The sequence below is a fragment of the Drosophila innubila genome (genome assembly GCF_004354385.1).
Source record: "Drosophila innubila isolate TH190305 chromosome 3L unlocalized genomic scaffold, UK_Dinn_1.0 0_D_3L, whole genome shotgun sequence".
NCBI classification, from domain to species: domain Eukaryota; kingdom Metazoa; phylum Arthropoda; class Insecta; order Diptera; family Drosophilidae; genus Drosophila; species Drosophila innubila.
The window spans coordinates 15722399-15745245 of record NW_022995376.1 but is presented as its reverse complement, the minus strand read 5'-3'; the positions used below and the strand labels follow the sequence as shown (position 1 = coordinate 15745245).

The window sequence follows — 22847 nt, the reverse complement described above, 5'->3', positions numbered from 1 at the left end:
GAACACTTATCGATAAATATTCACAGTATTTTAGTATATTAATAAAAACAAAACTTTAGAATAGAAAAAGGAATAGTATCTGAAAAAAAATTAAGTTATAAATTTAACTATAAAAAAATATACAAAAACTTCAGTAAATTTCATCAAAAAAATCTGCAAAATTTTAAAAATTCTAGCTAAATAATAAAGCTAGGTAAAAAAAGGAAAAAAAATTGTAAGGCTACCAATTTTGAAATTTGACCCAAAATGGTACGTGCTGCCAGATCGATGAATTTAACAGGGTGGCAGGCCTTAAGCCGGGTGGCAGCCTCCTTCCTTCTAAATTTGTTTTTGCGGGTCAGTACATACGAAGTTGCAAGTCGCCGTAGTCGCGCCGTCGCATGCAAAGTGCATTTAAACAATTGCAGTGGAATTTCGCTTTTAACACTCAAGTAATTATGATGGAGAGTTCAATAGAAATTTAAAACGTTTTTAGCTAAGCTGACACGATCAAGCAAATAAAGCACAAATAACCAGCAACGGTAAAAAGTTGACGCCTTTAAGGAGCGTTCCATTGAAATCTGCGCTTTGTCTGTGCTCCAGTGTGTTTGTGTGTGAGTGTGTGTGCTTGTAGTGTGTGATTGTGGTTGTATGCGTGTCTCTCGTGTGTGTATGTGTTTGTTCAGTTGCACATAAGAAGAAGAAGCAACGGCAGCAGCCGCCGCCGCAGACGTCGCTGCAGCAGCAACAACAAGCACATTACTCACTTTGCGTCATTATTTGTGCTTCCAACAAAATTCTTTTAGGGCGTGTAAATGTAAATGTTAAAGTAAATGTAAGTGTATGTGAATGTACAAGTTTATATATTGCAGTTAAAAAAAGTGCTTACATTGCCAAAAAATACACAAATAAATAAAAGGTCCAAGTTAAAAAATCAAATAGCAACACAGCAACTTTTTCGCTAAAGTTCATATATATATATATATACAAACAAAAACAAAAAAGAAGTAAAAATCTTGGCTAAACACACAATAAACAAAAACAACAGATAATCGACAATTTTTCGGCCAATCTATAGACAATAAATTCACTGGCTGCAGGGGCAGGAGGAGCGCAGGCGGAGCAGCAACAGCAGCAACATCGCTTTGGATATCTTCAACGAAATCAGAGAGCAACTTTCAAGTTGCCCCGAACGCACCCGTGCACTCTGCCGCACTGTATGGGGCGCGGTATCAACGTCCCTTAGCACAGCGCTAACTGCGGCGAGCATCGAAGCCGGCGACGACCGCGACGACGGCGGAGGTGGATACGCCGGAGGTGGACACGGTGGAGGTGGCGGTTATGCTGGTGCTGGCGCCCGCTGGTGCACCACAATAACAACAACAGCAACAGCAACATCATCGAACGGAGCAACTGCAGCATCAGCGAGCAACGGCGGCGGTCGCTTTGCCACCATAATGGGCGCAGTTAAATCCCGCAGCATCACCAATGCCGATGTCGATCGAGATGAACATCATCCACATTCCCATCCACATCCACATCATCCACAACAGCAGCAACAACCGCCAAACTCCCATTCTATGCTGCGTAATGGCCACCACAGTGCCTCCTCCACCGGCGGCACGCTGCAGAAGCAGGATCTGCGTTACGACATCGGCTCCAGCTCCCAGTACCATCATGTGCGACAGCCGAGCGTGCGCAGTCGCAGCCAACAGCCGATGCCCACCACCGATGAGCTGGATCGGCGATTTGCCAAAGTCTTGGTAAGTCTCAAATACAAAGGACCATTATAATTAGGAAAAACATGCCCCTATCTCCTTTACACCCCCTCAAACCATTACACTCTCTCTTGTTTACTCAGTGCATGTGATTGATGAGCTCATCGTTCTCTATGCTCTCAGTGTGTGTGTGTGTGTGTGTGTGCATGTGTGTGTGTATGTTTGAAAGAGTTGATAACCCCAGCTGAACTGAACTCTCGGCAACTTTTATGTTGCATTCCCCGCAATTTCTTCATGTCAAATTGTTGTCATTTGTTTACGGTGCAAAGTCCAATCTACATAAGCTGATCTTACAATAGTTTTCTGAGTTTATTTTAAATTATTTTATTTTTAGAAACCTTTAAAGTTCCATGTGCTTAGCATTTTAAACTCAAGTCGCATATTTATTAAAAGGATATTGAAGAACACGAACAAAAAATTAATTTAAATCAAGTTTTATTGTGATTTTCTGAATAACAATTTCGTAATAATGAAATTTGTTTTTAATATCGCAATAAAATGTGAATTTTCATTTTAACAAAGTACTTTTTTTGTTTTTTTTTTTTTTAAATTAATATATCAAACTAAAAAATTGTTTTTAAAATCAAAATGAAATGCGAATCTCATTGCAAACATAAAATGTTATTAATAAATATTTTGTACACACAGTTTTTCCATAAAAATCGTCAATACAGCAAGTATAAGTTTTTTTTTTATATATACTATATTTATTTTTCTCAAAAATTATGAAGTTAATCGTTTCTTAACTTGAAAATAAATTCAATGTCTATTTGTGAAAACCAGATTTTGTTTGTATAATTGTTTGTTAAAAAATATTTCATTTGGTGATTTTTGTTAAATGTGTTGAAATTTTTCAAAACGAAAGAAAATGTGAAATTATAAATTTAATTTGTTTTGTAACAAAATACGTATTTTAAAACCAAAACAATATAAATTCTATATATTTTAAACAAATAATGACATATTGAAATAGAATGTTTATTTGTATGAATTCAATGCTTTTTTAAATAAAAAACCGAATGTCTGTCTATGCAGTACTTAGTGAGAAAAGTTATGTGAATTTCTGTTTGTGCTGCACGCCTTAAAGTTCAGCTGGGTATTGTCTCGCTTGCGTGCTCCATCTCTCTCTCTCTCTCTCTCTGCATAACTCTCGCTCTGGCGGCGTTCTGTTCTGTTTGTCATCCATGGTTAAGTGCTGCTTCAGAGAACCCCAGGCAACAAAGTCGAACTTAATTAAACAATGGGAGCGTGCTTTTATGATTGCCAAAAAGAGACAAAAAAATGAACAACATAAAACTACAACAAATGAGAGTGACACAATCTCAATCCCATTCACATACCCAATCATTCCCAATCCAAATCCAAATCCGAATTCAGACGCATGCAAATGGCCATTAAAAGCAAATTGATCGATTGTCGCCGCTCTCTTTCCCACATACTGACTCATTCATTGAAGTATCTCAGCCGATTTCGTTATAAATATTTATGAAAAAAGAAAAGAGTATAAAACACGAAATCTTTATATTTATATGCTCAGCTCAAGTTCTCACTTATCATCATCATTGTTCCCCTTCTCGAATTGTGCTGTAATATGAAACGCCGCTCAACGAGTTCTTTCTTTACACTTTACGCTTGTTTTACCCCCTTTTCGTGTCTTTGAAATGGGGCATTATTATTTTGTCAAGTTGCATGCAACATCAACTAAATGTAGGTGAATTATGCATGCGATCTCTATAGTTAGTGTGGGAAAATATTAAATTCTTTGCTTGATTCGCTTAGATTATATGAATTGATTTAACACAACAGATAAGACACATTTCTGAGATATATTTTGATATTTTATGCAGACCAAATGATCTCGCTTTTAATTTATTTAAATGATATGCATAAGAAATTATTGAAAGAGAAGAATAAACAAATATAAAACTGAAACAATATAATTTATATCTTAGCATATATGCTATTAAGTTATTTAGCATATTGAATTTTCAATGCCTTTATTTATTAGATTGAGTTTCAAACTTACTTTTCGGTGATAACACAACTCTTTTTCTTGGAACATCACCTTATCTCGGTAGCTGTTAAAATATTGTTATAGATCTCTGTTTTTATCGCTTATAGATTGTCTTTAGATGTTTTCCAAGGGTATACAAACTTCAATTTGCCATAAGATAACACTTGTTGATTATTCTTGGTTGTTTTGTTTGCCCCTTTTTTTTTTGGCACTGAAAACTGTTTGACCACTTTGTTTACTTTTGCTGTTGTTGGTTTTCTGCTCTTTTGTTGTATTTCAGTTTCTCAAAATGTGTATTGTCATTTCGGTAGCGCTCGTCTAGTTTTGGCCTCGTCTTGTCACAGCTGGCCAAGTCGAGCTGGGCCAGGCCAGGCTAAAAGGCTTAGGCTAATTTGTGTTTACTTTTTTTATTTCACGGACAGTGTGCCAAAAGTGCCTTCAATTGAAAGCAATTGTTTGCCTCATTCATGGCTATAAATAGCTTAGGTTTTTGTCTTCCTCTTCTCTTTCTTTTGCCGCTAATAATTTGCGTTTTATGTCTAATCGGCGGCAGTTGGCGCAGATGTTTCCGGTTAGCTGCAGCGTCCCAGTGCGTGGGTTGATTGAACTTAACATTTTGCATCAGACGAGATGCAGTCGGCAAATTGACTGAGGATCAAGCTGAGCAAACAAATCTTCCACACTCAGCGCAGTCACCAGACAGTCTTCGATTAGCAATATAAAGTTTCCATCAGAAGACAGGACACAAATTGAGTTGGTATTTGAAATTGTTATTTTTTCCAAAGGATCGATATACGCATAATATGTGAATTGAATTATTTTTTAAAATTAAATCATGTTTTATTAAAGAAACAACCGAACAGACAGAGTTGTCTTATTTAATAAGATTTACAATTATATAAATTTAGCTGAAACTGCATTTTTTATAGCTTTCACATTGAAATCTGTGACTTAATTATAATTAATAGTTGTTTAATATTTTGATTGCCTTTGAATGCTCATAAAATTAAATAGGCTTAACTTAATGGCCACCACTGTCTCTGTCTGTGGCATATTCATTTGTGGTGTCTGTTGTGGGTGTCGGTTAGACTAACCACATAAAATCCTCATTAATTTACAAGCTTTCTCACAACAACAACAAATGACTTTCACTCGTTTGATCATCATGATCATCATTGGGCTTCAGTCATCTTTGTCTAGAATAAGTTTATTATCATAATGGAGTCTACTAATGGCATTTTCAGTGTGACTGACAAACCACAAATAAATAGAAGAAGCAGAAAATTACCACAACAGTTGTTGTTTTTTTTTTTTTTTGAATTAATACCCATTGTCTGTAGTCAGTCATTCAGCACTTTGATGACTTTGTCAGCATTTGTACATTTCCTCGACTCGACTCAGGCTTTATCTAATAAAACTGCAAAAAGAATTAAAACAATGATTATTACACACAACCACTGTGTGGTGTGAGTATATGTGGATTTATCTATTTTATATATAGAGCGAACATTTGTTTATCGTTGCGCTTCAACTTCCTTGGCGGGCTCTTTGGGAGCGTTTACTTCTTGCGGCTTGCAAAAATGGAAAAAAAGAAACTTGAATGCATCGGTTCTTTTGCGCATAAAGCGCACAGCGAGATAGACTCGATGTGAACTGAAGTAAGACCTCAAAACGGGTCAAGTAGAGCACATAAATTATCTAACATTTTGTTCTGCAACTTCAATTTAGAAATACGCATAAAGATTTGCAAATTTGCTTTGATTTCTTATAATTTAGTGAAATGTGTGCAACTTTACTGCTGTAAATTAGTGCTACAAGTACTATATTATGGAGCTAGTTAATAGTTACTTCTACTATAGTAAAATAGTAAAATAGTAGCAGCAAATAAAGGGCAGAAAATATAAGTAGAAAATGTTTGTAAAAATAGTTTTGTGCTTTGTTTAGTAGATATTTGATTAGTTAGTTGAAATAAAACCAAGGAATTTAAATTAGTAATTAGATTTATGGTTTTTAAATGATTGAATGTAAACCAGAAAGGTTTATAGCTTGACTCTCGATAACAAATTATTATTAAACGTTGATTTCATCACATAGCAGTCAGCTTTCCTATGATTTCCTGCTTCGGAAATGAAATGTCGCACTCGCAATTTATTTAGTTTTTGTTGCTCATTTTTTTTTTTATTTAAAACTTACTTTCGGTTAACAAAATGCTAATTAAATACATTTTTCGCATCGCAATTTTTTTTCACAGTCAATTATTATAAATTTACACGAGTCTTCCGAGTCTTAACTGTGTGTTAATTAAGCCAAACAATTACTTCATTGTCATGCAATTTTCTTACATTTATTATGTTTTTTTGTTTGTTTAGTTTTCGTTTTCGAAACGTGTTTAGTGTAATATTTTACAATATATATTTCACATGATTTGTGCAATAAAAATGCAAATGAAAATGGAAAATGGAAATGTATTGCAATGCTTATATTCCTCTTGTTTATTATTGATTCAATAATTTTTACGCCTTTTATAAGCTAAGTAAATGGTATTGCTGTGGGCTGCCCTTGTGCCGATCGGCCTCCAATGCCATAACGCCCAGTTACCTTTCGCAAACTGCCCACCCTGTTCTCCCCCCTTTGGCCATTACTCACCCTGCCTTCCTGTCTGTTATACTCGGGCCCCTTGACGCTGAGTGATTTGCCTCGACGCGCTTTTTAAACAGCAAACAATATAAATAAAAATACGATTGTATATACGGAATAATAATTGACAAAGCCTCGCTCTCTCGATCTCTGTTTTTTCTCTCTCTCTCTCTCGCTCTTTCTCCTTCGCATTTTCTACTTCTCTCTTTTATAAATTTATGCCAGAGCAGGCAAAAAAAAAAATTGTTTCTATATAAATTAGTCAACAACACATAATAATCCATGTGCCGGACCGTCGCACCGGATACGTATTTTAAAAATTTTGTCCAATGGGTGTGTGTGAGTGTTTTCAAGTATGTGTGTGTGCATAATGCAGCGTTCCATCTACTTTCGTTATATAGATGGCCTTCAATGTTATATTCCACTTAGAAACAAAAAGTGCTCACACTTGTGGATGACATACTTATAAGCATAAAGCTAAAGCTCAGGTTATCTAACCACAATTTCAAAAAAGTAAGCCTGATAAGAGCATCATGAAATGTTTAAAAGACACGGTGCTTTTGTACGAACAGCAGTACGAAGCTGAATCTCAACGCGATCACTGGAATTTGTCTTGTGTTCTGAAAAAGGAGAATGAAGTTGTGTCTTTCATTATTGCTGCTGCTGCCGGCGCTGCTGAGCGCTGAGCTATGCGACCTTCAACCTACGTCTGAGATGGCCGCCGCACTCCCCCATTTCTATCAAGGACAGCTGGAGTTCTCAGTTGCCATGCTAGAGGCCATTCGCAACACAACAGCCAACGAGAATGTCTTCTTTTCACCCTACAGCATCTATCATGCCCTCCTGTTGGCCTATTTTGGTGCCACAGGTGAGACGGAAGAGGAGCTCTCTAGGGTACTTCGCTTAGGCTGGGCGCCATCAAAGGAAACTGTGCGCCATGCTTATCGCTTAGATAAGTCTGATCGTCTTTTACGTGCCAAAGATATGCCTCTGGAGTTCTCATCCGCCGATCGGATGTACTTTGACGAGCAAGTGAAGCTGACCAGCTGCCTGGAAACGCGATTCCACGATGAAATTGTTCAGTTGAATATCAAGGATAATGTCGAGCAGACGCGACAACAGATTAATGGCTGGGTTGCAAATGTCACAAAAAATCAAATTGAAAACATGATGGCTCCTGGTGATATCGATTCAAATACTAAGACAGTGCTGGCCAATGCGGCGTACTTCAAGGGGCAATGGATCAATCCCTTCAAAGCGCGGAAAACATTTCAGATGCCATTCCACACGGCCAGGGGTACAGTGTCGCTTGTACCATTGATGAGTCAGATAAAAACTTTCCCAGTCCATTGGGATATGCGCTTGCGGGCCGTAGTTGTGCAACTCCCATATCGCACATCGTTTGAGGAGGGTGATAATGCTTCTGATATCTCTATGGTCATCATACTTCCTTTCGGCGATAATGCTCTTGAGCAGGTACTGACAAAGTTGAACTCCGTAACCTTGGAGGCGGCTTTGAGGGAAGCCAAGGCAAAGGAGATTATGATGAAGTTGCCCAAATTTAAGCTTGAGCAGCGTCTGAATCTCGGATCAATTCTGCGTAAAATGGGCGTCAACAAGATGTTCGATCATGACGCCAGCTTCAATGACTTTAGCGCTGATCAGGGCATAAATTTTGGCGATGTCCAGCACCTGGCCAAAATCAAGGTGGATGAGGAGGGCAGCGTTGCGGCGGCAAAAACACATATAAACGTGCTCTTTTCTGGGCCCATCCAAGTTATATGCGATCGTCCGTTTGCGTTCCTGATTTACGATAGAAAATCAAAGGCCATTCTGTTTACCGGCATATATCGTGACCCGACGACAATGGAATAAATAGGTGTATATGAGTTTGTCCATTATGCCTTTACTATGTGCATGTGCCTAAATTTGTCATTTTATTTCGTTAAGAAATTATGTGAACATTAAAAAAAAAGTAAATAAAAATAAATAATGATGAAATTATTTTTCAAATATATTTCTTTATAACTATAGAGATATTCTTTTTTGAATTTATTCAAACTAAACAATTTGAAGCCCATTTTAATATTTATATTTAAATTATATAATTTTAATTTTTAATAAAATACAAATTATATAGAATAATTCTAGAAGTGCCTGACTAATAACCAATTTTCTACTTTCCTAAAAAATATAAATATTGTCACAGCCTGTATTCCTTTGTAAAAATTTGTTGTGTTTTTGTTTACATTTTATTTATTTCATCAATAATTGCAGTGTATTTTTTACGCTTCAGTCAATTGTTTATATAGATATATACCCTTGCCTTTATTATATACATACCAGACCACTTGCCGTGATTCATTAAGTGATTTTTTCCTACGCAAAATGTTTTTGTAAACAGTTATTTGCTTTTAAGTTTTCGCGAACTGGAAAATGTGTAAATAAACTTTATACAAAATATTTCACAGAAATGCCTAAATCAAGTGTTGTATGAAATATTAGTCAAGTAGATCTTTGAAAATGTCATGCTTATAGCAATGAATAGCGGAAATTTATTTTGTAAGCTAGCTTTTTGTTTGATTTTGATGGCTTGTGACTTTAATTTGTCTAAAATGTTGAAAATTTGTATAAATTTTATCAACGTCCTCTTCAAATTAACATCTCCCTCCCTCCCTTATGGCTGCTCATCCACACCCTTTCCTGAGTTGTGTGTTGTGTGTAGTGTGTGTTGGCACTTTAATTAGAAGTTGCCTGCAGCTGCACCCAAATTGAAGTCACGTAAGCATATTTGCTGATTTCATTATGGCATTCTGCGTACTCCATAGAATGTTGAATGTAAAATATATAATACATTTACCTTTACACTTGGCTGGGAATTGTTCCTTTTTGTGCTGATTGATGTTTTTGGTTGAGTGCGTCGAAATCGTTAAATCACCCGCAGATGCTCCATCAGTTAACGCTTTTCCCGTACAATCATATAGCAAAAAATGTGTTGTAGAACAGGTGCAGCAGTCAGGTGTAATTTTTATGTCCGATTGCCACGATATTTGTAGGGTTTGCCTATATAATAAGGTTACAGACCCCATATAAGTATAATATTGGTTTTTAAGCATATTTCTTGAAAATACCAAAATACCAACTGACATACACGTAATATTATTGTGTTTAATCTGAATAAGTTTTCCCACAGAAAATATTTCGTCTTTATATATTTCTAGATTTGTCCAGTTTAGATTTATGGCCATGTACTAATGACTTTTAAATGTTATGCCCATTACTGACATTTATTAACCTGGTTTTTCTTTTAATTGCAGGCTTCAATGGATCTGCCGCCGGATAAAGCCAAGCTCTTGCGTAATTACGATGACGAGAAGAAGTGGGACATGATATGTGATCAAGTAAGTAGACTTCCATAAATTCACAATTTAACTGCGTCGCCAAGTGTCGCCTTCCTCCATTCCTCGTCTGCTTCTCCTTCATAATTTCAGTGGCTGCGTGTTTATCATTATAGTTGAAGTCCGAAACTTCCTGTTTATGGCAAAAACGCAAATTTTAGAGATTAAGAGAGTGCTTTGCTCTACTGTCCCCTAAATGTTGCTGATGGCCAACGCCTTACTAAGCGTTTGCACCTTGAACTCTGCCCTTAAAGATACACGACAAAGTCACAGCTCTAATTAACTATGCCAAATGGCATGTGCCTTAATTGTAAGTTGCATGAGCGCTAGATAAAAACAACTTGAAGTACGCTAACAAACGTTTACACGTGGGCACATAACGTGAAATCAACTTTAAAATATAAGAAGAAGATTTCTAAATTAATATTAACTTTTATATAAAAGCATTCTTTTGAACTTGACATACATTAAATGATCTTTTTTTTTTTGAAACTCCGTCAACTGTTTTAATTCTAATTTGAGCTGAGTCACATTATGTAGATCACTAAGAGTAATTTATTTCAGCTGACACCTGGGACACTTACAGATACAAAAGTATCTCAGACGTTGTCGCGTGCACTTGAAATTGCTATCTGTGTGCAATTTATCTTGAATTTGAACTCGCATGAACTTCATATGTTAGAGATACAATTGTGTTGATATATTTGCTCTGTATATATCATTATTCAGTGCGTGCTCGACGTTTGGGTTTTATTTTATTTGTTGTCATCGTCGTCGTCGTTGTCGTTGTCATTTGATGCAAAATGAATCCAATTTCAAAACAATTTTCGGTGCTTATTTGAATCCAAATGGCGTTGGAACAATGCATGACAATGGGGTATTAAAAATATAACATTTTCAGTATTAATGATTGGGCACATTAAAGCGGATGGAAGGGGGAGATACATTCAGACATGTGTATAGCTCATGTATATAAGCTCATGTCTACAAATTCACATTGCGTGCTCTGTTTTGGGTTAGAGCTGTGCTTTTATTGGAGTTATGACAAAACTATTAACGTGTGCGACAGAGCGTGGTTTCGATTTGACGGTTCTTGAGTCTGGTCTGGCCAGAGTATTAAACTGGGTCACTGCATTTTCAAGAGCTGCGCCTAGAAAATATTCGCGTTCATTGGCGTTGGAGTATCGCAGCTAACCCACGATATATAGCATACTTAACTATGCATCAGGGAATTTAAAACTAAAGGATACCCTTTACGATTCTTGTGATATATTCATATTGCTTCGAACACAGCTTAACATGCCTGAATTCTGGAAAACAAGTCGGCATATTTAGAAATGCGTTGGGAAATGACCAGAAATGTACAACTCAAAGATACTCTCTACGATCTTTGTGAAATTTTCAGAATATAGAGATGACAAATTAATATGCTTGTATACTTAAAGTTTGGTTGATAAATTTTGAAATGAGATTAAGAATTCATAAATCAAAGATACTACTATCGCTATGAAATTTTAAGAATATAAAATGAAAATGATATCGTTACTGCCTGTCGTTCTCCATTGTTTTTGTGTGTATAGGGTATATAGACATTCTGTGTTGGCGGTTCCTTAACCGCCTGCATGCCAACAGACCTGTTTTCCATAAATTCAGGCACTTTTTGAATGAAAACGCAGCCCACAAACAATGGACAAGAGTTGTCGTCGTCGGCGAGGACTTTTCTCTCTCGTCCTCTCTCTTCTCCTCTTGCTCTTGTTGCCAATTCCGCGACGACAACAACATTGGCAAATACAAAAACCACTCGACTCCACTTCAGCACCACTCACACGGCCTGTTGATAGTGCTGTGGTGCGGTGGTGGCTCACAGTGACAAAATGCAAATTATTATGACTGCGATAAATTGCAGTTTTTAATCGCTGGAGCCGCTTGGACGCCCCATACCAGGTTTAAATATGTATATGTATATCTCTCTTTTTTCTCTCTTGGCTTCTTGCTGTTTTTCTATTTGTATGTTGTTGTTGTTGTTGTTGTTGTTGTGGTATTCGACTAGGAAAAGAATGAAACTGGTTTTCCTTTATGTCAGTTGCACAGGCAAAAGCAACAAAAACCCACACATAGTTTTAGTTGTAGTCATGTGCTGTTGTTGTCGTTGTTGTTGTTGTTGTTGCTGTTGTTGTAGTAGCTTGTCTTGTTGTTGTTGGCATAGTAAAAAGCTAAAAACAAGTATACCACGCTTCATGCTTAAAAATGTTTAAAAGTTAGGCAAGCTATCGATGCTTATATGAACGCCTCATGGTCTTAAGTTAAACATCGAGAGAGGAGCAGAGAGGCAGGTGAAGCGGGGGCAGGGGGAAACCCAGAGCTATATACCGTAAACATGGTACACAAATATGCAGTTGGCGAGTCAAAACCAACACACAGAAAACACCCAACAACCAAAACAAAAGTAAAAGCCGCTAAGTTAGTGTTAATGCATGAGGAGGTATTTCCATTTGGCCCACGTTCAACACATTTTTTCTCTCATTGCTTTCCACTACTAAAATCTAAAGATTACGCCAGCTACCGTGTTCAATTAATAGACATTAATTGGAGGTAAAAATAACTCATAACAAGTATGCGGTTACTTCCTCTACAAGAAATCCCGGTATGAAAATCATTAGTTACACATGAATACATGCTTAAATTCTTGTACTATATGGTGTTATAATTAGCAGCCAAAGCATATAAAAAACCTTGCAAAGTATTTTTATTTCGAATTATTTAGGATATATATGTATATATTGATATTTATTATATTTTAATTTCAATTTCAATACATTTTCGGGAACATGTACTACATTCAAGTTCGGTTATATTTTAATTCTGCTGTCAATACAATTTCATTCTCAAGACTGTTATTAACATTATACTTAGCAATTAATCTAGTTGAAGGTGCATTAGATTTGAATTCGGCATAGATGTAAACTGAAATTACATAATTTATTACAAGTATATCTTATATAGTATATTGATTAATTACCTGAGTCATTAAATCCTTTTTGACTTCAGTTTCAATGTAAGTTACGGTATTGAGATGAAATGGTTGATCAGGTTGAAAGCCTTTCGCCTTCAATATATTCAATAGTTCAGAGAGAAATTCATTATCGATACCATGACAAGCACATGTTAAACTTTTTAATGATGAACATCCTTTCACCAAACGCAAAAGATCCATTTTGAATAAGTTCTTCGAATGCCAGAAATGTATTTGCTCTAATTGCATTTTGACTATTACATCTATAGAACTTGGTAGTATGTCCATACAAAAGAGTACCTTGAGAGCTCGAAGATTAGCAATTCGAACCATTTCCTTTTCTCCCATAGTTAAACAAGGTATGTTTAAGACTTGCAACTGGTCATTGTAACGGTCATCCAAAGAGAGAAAAGGATTTTGACAGCTTTCTTTAAATACGTGAAGAAATGTCAATTTCGGAAAATATGCTACTCTCCACTTTGTAGAAAACCCTGGACTAAGCGATCTATTTTCATAGTCTTTTAAGCTTAACCTCTCCAGGTTAATACAATGCTTAGCCAAACAACTTATTGTCTTTGTATCCGGATAGTATTCTATCATTAATACACGTAAATATCCAAGTAATGTAGAGAGATCGTCAACGTGACTTTCTTTAATTGGACCAATTTTTAATTCTTCTAATTGAATCAATTTGTTTAGTTGCTTTCCTGCAAAATAGCATAAATTATTTCGATATTCTTTGAAAATATCTTCAGGTTCACTTACGCTCCTTTCTTTTTAATGAATGAGAACCAAAGTTAAGATGACGTAGATTTGTTAAACTTTGCAATGATTCAATTAGGTCAGCAATATGGGTTACCGGTTTATAATTATGCTTCCGTAGACAAATAAAATCAGTTCTCATTCGAATATCTTTAAGCATTTTCAGTTTTGGGAGATTTTCTTCAACTTTTTTAATATTGTCTTCCTTGATCACGAACTGTACAAACTCCAAATTGGGGCAGAATTTTGCAGCAATTTCTAATAAATCACCCGAGTTAACATAATTATATCTATTGTAGATTGAGGTGACATTTAAGCCCCACCATTCCAAAATAAAATCCCAATGAGTTATCATATCATCTTCAAGTTCTTCAAAGTATATAACACTTTGAATATCTTTTCGATATTGATAAGCAAAGACGTTCCAAAGTCTTGGATGTGTTCTTGCAAAGTTTTTCTTATCATCGAATGTTTCAATTTGTTCACAAATAAGTGTTAAAATATCAAAATGTAGATCCAAAATGTTAATATCCATTTTATCGTTGAAGAATTCCATCGACGGGGTTAAAAATGAGAAATCTAACACAATGCGCGTGTTACTGTTGGCTTCAGTTGTGAAATTTAGACTGATTCATTGTGATTCTCGCGAACTGCGGATACATAAAGCGCTTTATTTTATTTTTTTTTTTATTCTTTTAAGATTGCTGAGTGTTCTGTATATAATGCATATGCCAGCATTTTGTTATTTATAAACTTTCTAGCATAGAGGACCGCATTGGAGATTAGTAGGCCCTGCATATAACTATTTTAACTATTTTGTAGAGCTTGTTAGTATAACAGTCAACACTTAAAGCGGGTTCTTAATAAACAGCTCTCTCACGGACACATCGAAAAGAGAGAGCGTAGAGTTCTGCTTTTGCTCGATCGGGACCACCTTTTGCGATTCTCTTATGTTCCTTTTATTCCTCTGTTCGCTGTGTCGAAAGCAAAACTCAAAAATGTCTTTTGCGTATGTATGCGTGAAAACAACCAATAAACAGTATTAATGTATCTAACAATTATAGTATTTTATTATCTATCAACTTTATTATTAATATTTGAAGAGGAAAGTGTTCGGCGGTGGTATAAGTTCATTAGATTTGAATTCGGCATGGATGCAAACTGCAAATACATAAATCAGTACATATTTATTTAATAAAATGAATCTATTAATTACCTGATCCTTGTTGATTTCGGTTTCAAAATAAGTTGCGTATTTAAAATTAAACGGTCGATTAGGTTGAAAGTCTTTCGCCTTTAATATATCCAATAGTTCAGAAAGAAATTCATTATCGATATTATAAATAGCACATCCTAAATCCTTTAACATTGAACATTCTCTCACCAATCGCAAAATATGCATTTGGTTTAAGCTAAACGATGTAGAACAATCTAGGTGCTCTAATTGCATTCCGACAAGTACATCAATAGAGCTTGGCTTTACGTCCGCACAGAAGAGTTCCTTGAGAGCTCGAAGATTAGCAATACGAGCGATTTCCTCTTCTCTCATAGTTAAACAAGGCATGTTTAGGACTTTCAACTGGTTATTGTAGCGGCTATCCAAATTGTAGAGAAAATCATTTTGACCGTTTCCATCACAGCTAAGACATGTCAATTTCGGGAAATATGAAACTCTCCACTTTGAAGAAAACTTGGGGCTAAAAGATCTGAAACTATCGTCTTCTAAGTTCAAGCTCTCCAAATTTATACAATACTTAGCCAAACGGCTTATTGTCTTAGTATCGGGATAGTATCCTATTATTAATATACGTAAATGTCCTAGTAATGTAGAGAGATCATCAACGTCACTGTCTTGAATAGGGCCAATTTTTAATTCCTCCAACTGAATCAATTTGTTCAATTGCTTTCCTGCAAAACAGCATAAATTATTTCAAATAACTGTAAGAATAGCTCCAAGTTTACTTACGTTCCTTTCTTTTCAATGAATGGGTACCAAAGTTAAGATGACGTAGATTTGTTAAACTTTGCATTGATTCGATTAGGTCAGCAATATAGTTTTCCTTTTTATAATACAGCTTCCATATTCCATTAAACTCAATTTTAATATTCAAATGAATATCTTTGAGCTGTTTCAGTTTTGGCAAATTTTCTAAAACTTTTTTAATATTGCAATTGTCGATCACGAAATTTATAAACTCCAAATTGGGGCAGAACTTAACTGCATAGTCCATCAAATCTCCTGAGTTTACATAATTATATCTGTTGTAGATTGAGGTGACACTTGAGCCCCACCATTCCAAAATGAAATCCCAATGATTAATCATGTATTTGGCATTATTGTCAAAATTAATAACACTTCGAACATCATTACGGTGCTGATAAGCAAATACATTCCAAAGTTTTGGATGTGTTCTAGCAAAGTTTTTCTTATCATCGAATTTTTCAATTTGTTCGCAAATCAGAATTAGAATGTCAAAATGTAAATCCAAAATGTTTATATCCATTTTATCGTTGGCGATTTCCGGCGACGCAGATAAAAACGCGAAATCAAAAACAAAGCGGGAGTTGCTTCTCGATCAGCGGTAAAATGTAGACTGCGAGAATTTTAAACATGAAACGCTTATTGAAATTGAACAGTTGAGGGTTTTTCACAATTATTAAAAATACTGTGGAGATGTGGGGGCACGAAGTCTTCAATCGAGATCACGACAACAACATCAACAACAAAAACCGCCGATTGAGTCATGGGTCACCAAGTGGCGAGAATAAGTGAAAAAATGGCCGTCGGGTAATTTTGTTTTTGCAGCTGGTTGCTTACGTATTTCGATTTTTGAAAATGTGTATAGAAAATGGAAGAAGTCGTATAATATTTCAGATAATATTTAGCAATGTATGATAATAAACTATTATTATTTTCGAAATAAAAATAAATAAATAAGGGTGTAAAAGAATTTGTATTCATAATATATATATATATTTTTTATTTTTTGATAATTACAGGAAATGGTGCAGGCCAAGGATCCACCCTCCCATTACTTGAGCAAATTGCGTACATATTTGGATCCAAAGGCATCGCGTAGTCATCGGGTAAGTTGTCCGGTTGGGTGTCTACTATGATCTCTGTCCTTTGTAGTACTGTGTAGTCTACTCCTATGTCTATTGTAGTTGTCACTTAGTTTGCTGTGTGGTGCGTTTGTGGCAGAGAAGCGACTTCATTAATCTATAATTCGATTAAAGCTGAAAAATATCAAACTAAATTCTAAATCTCAATCTAATTCTTTAATCATAGAAAATCTATTGTGTTTGTTTCAATATTAATGTGTAAATTTCAATTTCTTTACTCACAACACTGACAACAACATACACACACGCACACACACACACACAACATAAACATGATACTCTTCCTTCCTTTCCTGTCTTTCCGGCACCAACATATCATCGAATCAACCATTTAAATCAATTCATTATCATTATTATATGTTTTACCCTGCACTCATTGTCCCTTTTACCATCCCCACACATTCTCTCTCTCTCTCTCTCTCTCTTTGTACACTTACAGCTTTATCTCTTCTACTTTCTTTGCCAGAAACGCAAAATGGTCGGCGAATCGACATCCACTCAGGTGCTGCGGGATCTTGAGATCTCGTTGCGTACGAATCACATTGAGTGGGTGAAAGAGTTTCTGGATGATACGAATCAGGGACTCGATGCTCTCGTGGACTATCTCAACTTTCGACTGCAAATGATGCGACACGAGCAGCGTTTGCAGGGCGCCTTGTGCGCCTCCGAGGAGCGCTTGAATCTCACCAATGGCCTGGATGCCAACGAGGTGGTGCTGAGCAACAGCTCGTTGAGTCCCGGTGGTGTTGGTGGCGTCAATGCCAGCCTAACGAATGGCTCCCTTCTCCTGGATGGCTCGCGTCATCCGTCGGTGGTTGGCCATGGCAATCACTCGCATTCCTATAGCTTTGTTCGACCCACCATTGCCGAGGTACTCGACAGTCCCAGTCTGAAGCGTCGATCGCGTCACATTGCCAAACTGAATATGGGTGCCGCAACGGATGACATCCATGTGTCGATCATGTGCCTGCGTGCGATCATGAACAATAAGTATGGCTTCAATATGGTCATCCAGCATCGGGAGGCGATCAACTGCATCGCATTGAGTCTTATACACAAGTCGCTGAGGACGAAGGCTTTGGTCCTGGAGCTGCTGGCGGCGATTTGTTTGGTCAAGGGTGGACATGAGATCATACTCGGCTCCTTTGATAATTTCAAGGATGTGTGCCAAGAGAAGCGACGATTCCAGACGCTCATGGAGTACTTTATGAATTTTGAGGCCTTCAACATTGACTTTATGGTTGCCTGCATGCAGTTCATGAACATCGTGGTTCACTCCGTCGAGGATATGAATTATCGCGTCCATTTACAATATGAGTTTACGGCCTTGGGACTGGACACGTATCTGGAGAAGATACGGATGACCGAGTCCGAGGAGCTCAAGGTGCAGATCTCAGCGTATCTGGATAATGTCTTTGATGTCGCTGCACTGATGGAAGATTCAGAAACGAAAACATCGGCATTGGAGCGTGTACAGGAGCTGGAGGATCAGCTGGAACGGGAAATCGATCGCAATTCAGAGTTTCTGTACAAATACGCCGAGCTGGAGACGGAGAATCTAACGCTTAAGGCGGAGCGGGAACAGTTGGCTGTGATGCGACAACAGCTGGAGGATCAACTGAATGCCTTGCAACGCATGTTGCAACAGAACGAACAGGAGCTGAAGAAGAGGGATACGTTGCTGCACAACAAGAATCTGGAGCTGCAAACGTTGTCACGTTCCCTGCCACGTTCCGCGTCCAGCGGTGATGGCTCCCTGGTCAATGGCAGCCTGTTGACAGGTACAACCACGGACTCAGCATCACCACTGCCACCACCACCACCGCCCTTGCCAACAGCAACGGCAGCGGCAGCAGCACCACCGCCACCTCCACCACCAGCGCCACCTGCACCGCCACCGCCACCCATGATGCCAGGTCTCAGTCCCCTGGGCAGTCCCAATGGCAGCGTCATCTCCACAGTTCCCTCGCCACCCCATGCACCGCCCATGCTGAGCTCCTTCCAGCCACCACCGCCGCCAGTTGCGGGCTTTATGCCAGCTCCGGATGGCGCCATGACCATCAAGCGCAAGGTGCCCACCAAGTACAAGCTGCCCACTCTCAACTGGATCGCGCTAAAGCCCAATCAGGTGAGCAACAATGAATAAATGCTTAAAGACACCTGCTTATTCATTATACCAGTAAATGGTTGAGTTTAAGGGTTGTTTCAAGTTGTTTCTTTTTATAATTTTTACATATTGTTCTTACGAGGATTGTATTTAATATTTCCATCAGGTGCGTGGTACCATCTTCAATGAGCTGGACGACGAGAAGATCTTCAAGCAAATCGACTTTAATGAATTCGAGGAGCGCTTCAAGATTGGCATCGGTGGTGCTCTGCATAATGGCAGCAATGGCAGCGAGGTAGATGGCACCCTATCATGCTATCCCAGTAAACGTTTCAAGAAGCCCGATAATGTGTCGCTGCTGGAACACACGAGGTTAAGAAACATAGGTAAACCACAGTTCATTTCAAATATACAACAATATACTATAAAATACATTTCATTCTTAGCAATCTCTCGTCGTAAACTGGGCATGCCCATTGACGATGTCGTTGCCGCAATACACAGTTTGGATTTGAAGAAGCTGTCGCTGGAGAATGTGGAGTTGCTGCAAAAGATGGTGCCCACTGATGCGGAGGTGAAGGCCTACAAGGAGTATATTATTGAACGCAAGGATCAACAGCTGCTCACCGAGGAGGACAAGTTCATGTTGCAATTGTCGCGCGTGGAACGAATCTCCTCAAAGCTAGCCATTATGAACTACATGGGCAATTTTGTCGATATCGTTCACCTCATTAGTCCAGTGAGTATATTTTATATACAAATGTATGTATACTATAGATATTAATTGTCTCAATGTCATTCACAGCAAGTGCAATCGATTGCCAGCGCCTCAAACTCGCTGAAACAGTCCAGAAAGTTCAAAGCTGTGCTGGAAATAGTTCTGGCCTTTGGCAACTATTTAAATAGTAATAAACGTGGTCCAGCTTATGGCTTTAAGCTGCAGTCCTTGGACACATTAATTGATACAAAGTCAACGGACAAGCGTTCTTCTCTGCTGCATTATATAGTGGCGACCATAAGGGCCAAGTTTCCGGAGCTATTGAACTTTGAGTGTGAGCTGTATGGCACGGATAAGGCGGCATCTGTGGCGCTGGAGAATGTTGTGGCGGATGTACAGGAGCTGGACAAGGGCATGGAACTAGTGCGAAAGGAGGCCGAGCTGCGTGTGAAGGGCACACAGACGCATATACTGAGGGATTTCCTCAACAACAGCGAGGACAAGCTAAAGAAGATTAAGAGCGATCTGCGTCTGGCGCAGGATGCGTTCAAGGAGTGCGTGGAATACTTTGGCGATTCATCTCGCAATGCGGATGCTGCTGCCTTCTTTGCCTTGATTGTTCGCTTTACACGCGCCTTCAAGGTAGGAGTTTACTCTGATAATTATTGAGTCTGATTAATTGTTGACTTCCGTGTGATTTGTAGCAACTTGATCAGGAGAATGAGCAGCGTCGTCGTCTGGAGCAGGCGGCTGCATTGGCTGCCTCGAAAAAGGAAAGTGATCAGGTCATGCTGCGCAACAAGTTCAATCAGAAGAAGCAACAGGTGAGTGGACGGCTAAGTGGAAGCTTAACGGCCAACAAGACGGTCAACTCCTTCAAGTTTGTGTCATTCATATGATTCAATTTCAATTTCGATTCTATTCTGTTCTGATCTGGAAATGTAATCTGTTATGCTTTTGATTTATCCAGCAAATACATTGCCTGCTTGACTTTGCCAAGCAGCATAGCACTGCGGATATGTCTCCCTAACTGCATACCTAAATACATATGTATATCTACAAGGCAACCTCAACCTTTTAGCACGCACTCTGGTTATTTGGCTAACAACCTCTAGTAATACTCAATTGGGGGCGGGGCAAGGCTGGTTGGTGCTGAGATGCAGGGCGAATTTAGGCCAACAGCTACCTAAACCTGAACAAATACTACCAATATCATCAACACCACCAAACCACTACAACCACCACCACTATCAACACAACCAAATACCACCAATCCACTAGCACCTAGACACCTTTTTGGGAGGCATGTGACGGAAGTTGTTTGTGTTTATATATATATATACTCTAGTGTAAGTCGCTTGTCATGTGTGTGAGACTGTATTAATTCTAACTTGTCTCTAACAAATTGGTTTGTCCCTCATGCTAATTCCCCTGCCATATCCGTGTCTGCTAATCCAAATCCTCTTAGATCTCAGATGCGGAATACATATAAAAGTATTTGTATAAATAATTATTTGACACTTTATTGGATTTTAATAGATTAACAAGCTTGTATTTCCAATTGACATGACACACCATGTTGGAAAAATCGGAATTTATTAATGTCCATAATAGCAACTTTAGCCAAAATGGAAATATACATTTTTTTTTCTATTTATGCATTGCAGACGTTGTTTATCTTTATAGAATATTTGAATTTTATAGATGTTTTAATTTTCATTACTGGAAGTTTATTACTTTATTTTTATGCATTTTTCTGCTTCTTTTTTTTGAGCGTATGAGAATGTTATGATAGCAGCAGTAAGACTGTTAACTAGACATGCACAAATACAGTCTGTTAGCGAACCTGTTAAAGTTTTCCAATTAGACTTATTAATCAGAATGAATCTGCATGAACATTTAGCTTAATGTTTTTAGTCTGTTCTAGAAATGTAAATCCTTGAATGTGACTTATATAGTCGTTAAAACTAATAATAGTTTTGTAATTTTAGTTCTATTTATTTAAGAAAGTTATGGTATTGACTTTTTTTTAATGAATTGTTGCATGAATTGGTTTGGTTTTTTTTATAATACTCGGTATGAAAAAATAATATTGCACTTCATTAAATTGGAAAAAGTATAACAATAATTTTTAAGTTCTCCCCCAAGCATGTCTAACAACTTTTTCTACATTAAAAAAACATAAATTCTCTCCTAATACTAATCTCTCAACAAAATTCTGAACCTAATCTATGCTAAGCCTTTTGGTAGCTTCTGTGGTGCTGGCTTATCTTTAATGCGGAAACTTTTCTCTTTTGTTTTCAATGCACGTTGTCTCGAACAGTTGCCTACAACTTGCGCACTCTCCTTGCAGGATGCCGTCATCAATGAGCTGAAGAGCAAAACGCATTCGGTGCGGGAGAAGAAACTGTTGCAGCAGGACGAGGTATACAATGGAGCGTTGGAGGATATACTGCTGGGGCTCAAGAGTGAGCCGTATCGACGGGCAGATGCCGTCAGGCGCTCCCAACGACGACGCATTGACAATAATCGCTTGTCACGCACTCTAGAGGAAATGGACTGCTAGACTGGTTACCTAGTTGGTCAACTGGTTGGCAGGCAGGATCAAATGGAGCGAGGGGGGCAAAGGCAAAAATCAAAATTCAAAAAAAAAATGAAGCAAACAAACAAAAACAAAGAAAAAATTATATTAATAACGAAAAGTGTAAACGTTTAAGAATGAGATACTGCATTATGTGATTGGGCGATTAAATTGTTTGGACACACACATACACAGACACACACACACACACATTCCCACACCCTTTTCTTGTGCTTTTCTTCGAATATATATTTATCAGTTCTAGTTTTTTTTCTTTCATGCTTTTTTCAAATCCTATCTCAAAATTTCCGGTACTCCCAATCTATGAAGTACCCTTCTCTGTGAATCTCATGTTAATGAGATAATAATCAATCGATCGCCAAAATTTTGTAAAAGTACGTTTTATATTTGGTTGCATAGCGAATAAGTTGAAAATGTTTACACAGTGTATTTATAAAATTTTAATTATTAAATTAAAGGTCTGTAAATATATGAAAATATACATATATGAATATTAAATGATTGTAAGTTTTTAAACCAAATTGGAAATATTATTTGCATCCGAGATGGCACTATTTTGTTTTTAAGTTGTATTTTTTAAAAATATATACACCATTTAGTTAAGCTTATGAATTGTATGATGAAAGTATAATGCATTAAATTGTACATTTTCTATTATAATTATTTAATATGTTTTTACTTTTGTTGTATTATATTAACACATTTCGCACACTGAT

At 37.4% G+C, this 22847-nt stretch overlaps 4 protein-coding genes across 10 annotated transcripts; 2 read left to right on the top strand and 2 right to left on the bottom strand.

The window, feature by feature from the left end:
• The first annotated feature begins 307 nt into the window (after positions 1 to 307).
• Positions 308 to 22786, top strand: LOC117786214 (formin-like protein). 7 transcript variants are annotated; one of them, XR_004617616.1, is made up of 11 exons: positions 308 to 431; positions 838 to 1742; positions 9726 to 9809; positions 16582 to 16668; positions 17171 to 18832; positions 18978 to 19197; positions 19258 to 19550; positions 19617 to 20171; positions 20234 to 20353; positions 20500 to 20878; positions 21853 to 21932. XR_004617616.1 is itself a non-coding variant. In XM_034624319.1 (10 exons), exons 2-10 carry the CDS (start codon positions 1437 to 1439, stop codon positions 22093 to 22095), a joined length of 3597 nt encoding a protein of 1198 aa, XP_034480210.1. In that variant the 5' UTR covers positions 309 to 431; positions 852 to 1436; the 3' UTR covers positions 22096 to 22786. The 7 variants fall into 7 exon arrangements, 6 of the variants coding, with proteins under 6 accessions (XP_034480210.1, XP_034480213.1, XP_034480211.1 ...); XM_034624319.1 differs by lacking the exon at positions 20500 to 20878 and having other exon boundaries at positions 309 to 431; positions 852 to 1742; positions 17144 to 18832; positions 21853 to 22786; XM_034624322.1 differs by lacking the exon at positions 20500 to 20878 and having other exon boundaries at positions 309 to 431; positions 21883 to 22786.
• LOC117786218 (serine protease inhibitor 88Ea-like) lies at positions 7012 to 8412 on the top strand. Its single transcript, XM_034624326.1, has one exon. The coding sequence runs from the start codon at positions 7042 to 7044 to the stop codon at positions 8281 to 8283; it is 1242 nt and encodes a 413-aa protein (XP_034480217.1). The 5' UTR covers positions 7012 to 7041; the 3' UTR covers positions 8284 to 8412.
• On the bottom strand, positions 12577 to 14197 carry LOC117786217. Its single transcript, XM_034624325.1, has 3 exons — positions 13585 to 14197; positions 12826 to 13526; positions 12577 to 12770 (listed from the first exon to the last, which is right to left on the bottom strand). The coding sequence occupies exons 1-3, from the start codon at positions 14135 to 14137 to the stop codon at positions 12723 to 12725; spliced, it is 1302 nt and encodes a 433-aa protein (XP_034480216.1). The 5' UTR covers positions 14138 to 14197; the 3' UTR covers positions 12577 to 12722.
• LOC117786216 lies at positions 14624 to 16147 on the bottom strand. Its single transcript, XM_034624324.1, has 3 exons — positions 15548 to 16147; positions 14798 to 15489; positions 14624 to 14742 (listed from the first exon to the last, which is right to left on the bottom strand). The coding sequence occupies exons 1-3, from the start codon at positions 16083 to 16085 to the stop codon at positions 14653 to 14655; spliced, it is 1320 nt and encodes a 439-aa protein (XP_034480215.1). The 5' UTR covers positions 16086 to 16147; the 3' UTR covers positions 14624 to 14652.
• Positions 22787 to 22847: the final 61 nt, after the last annotated feature.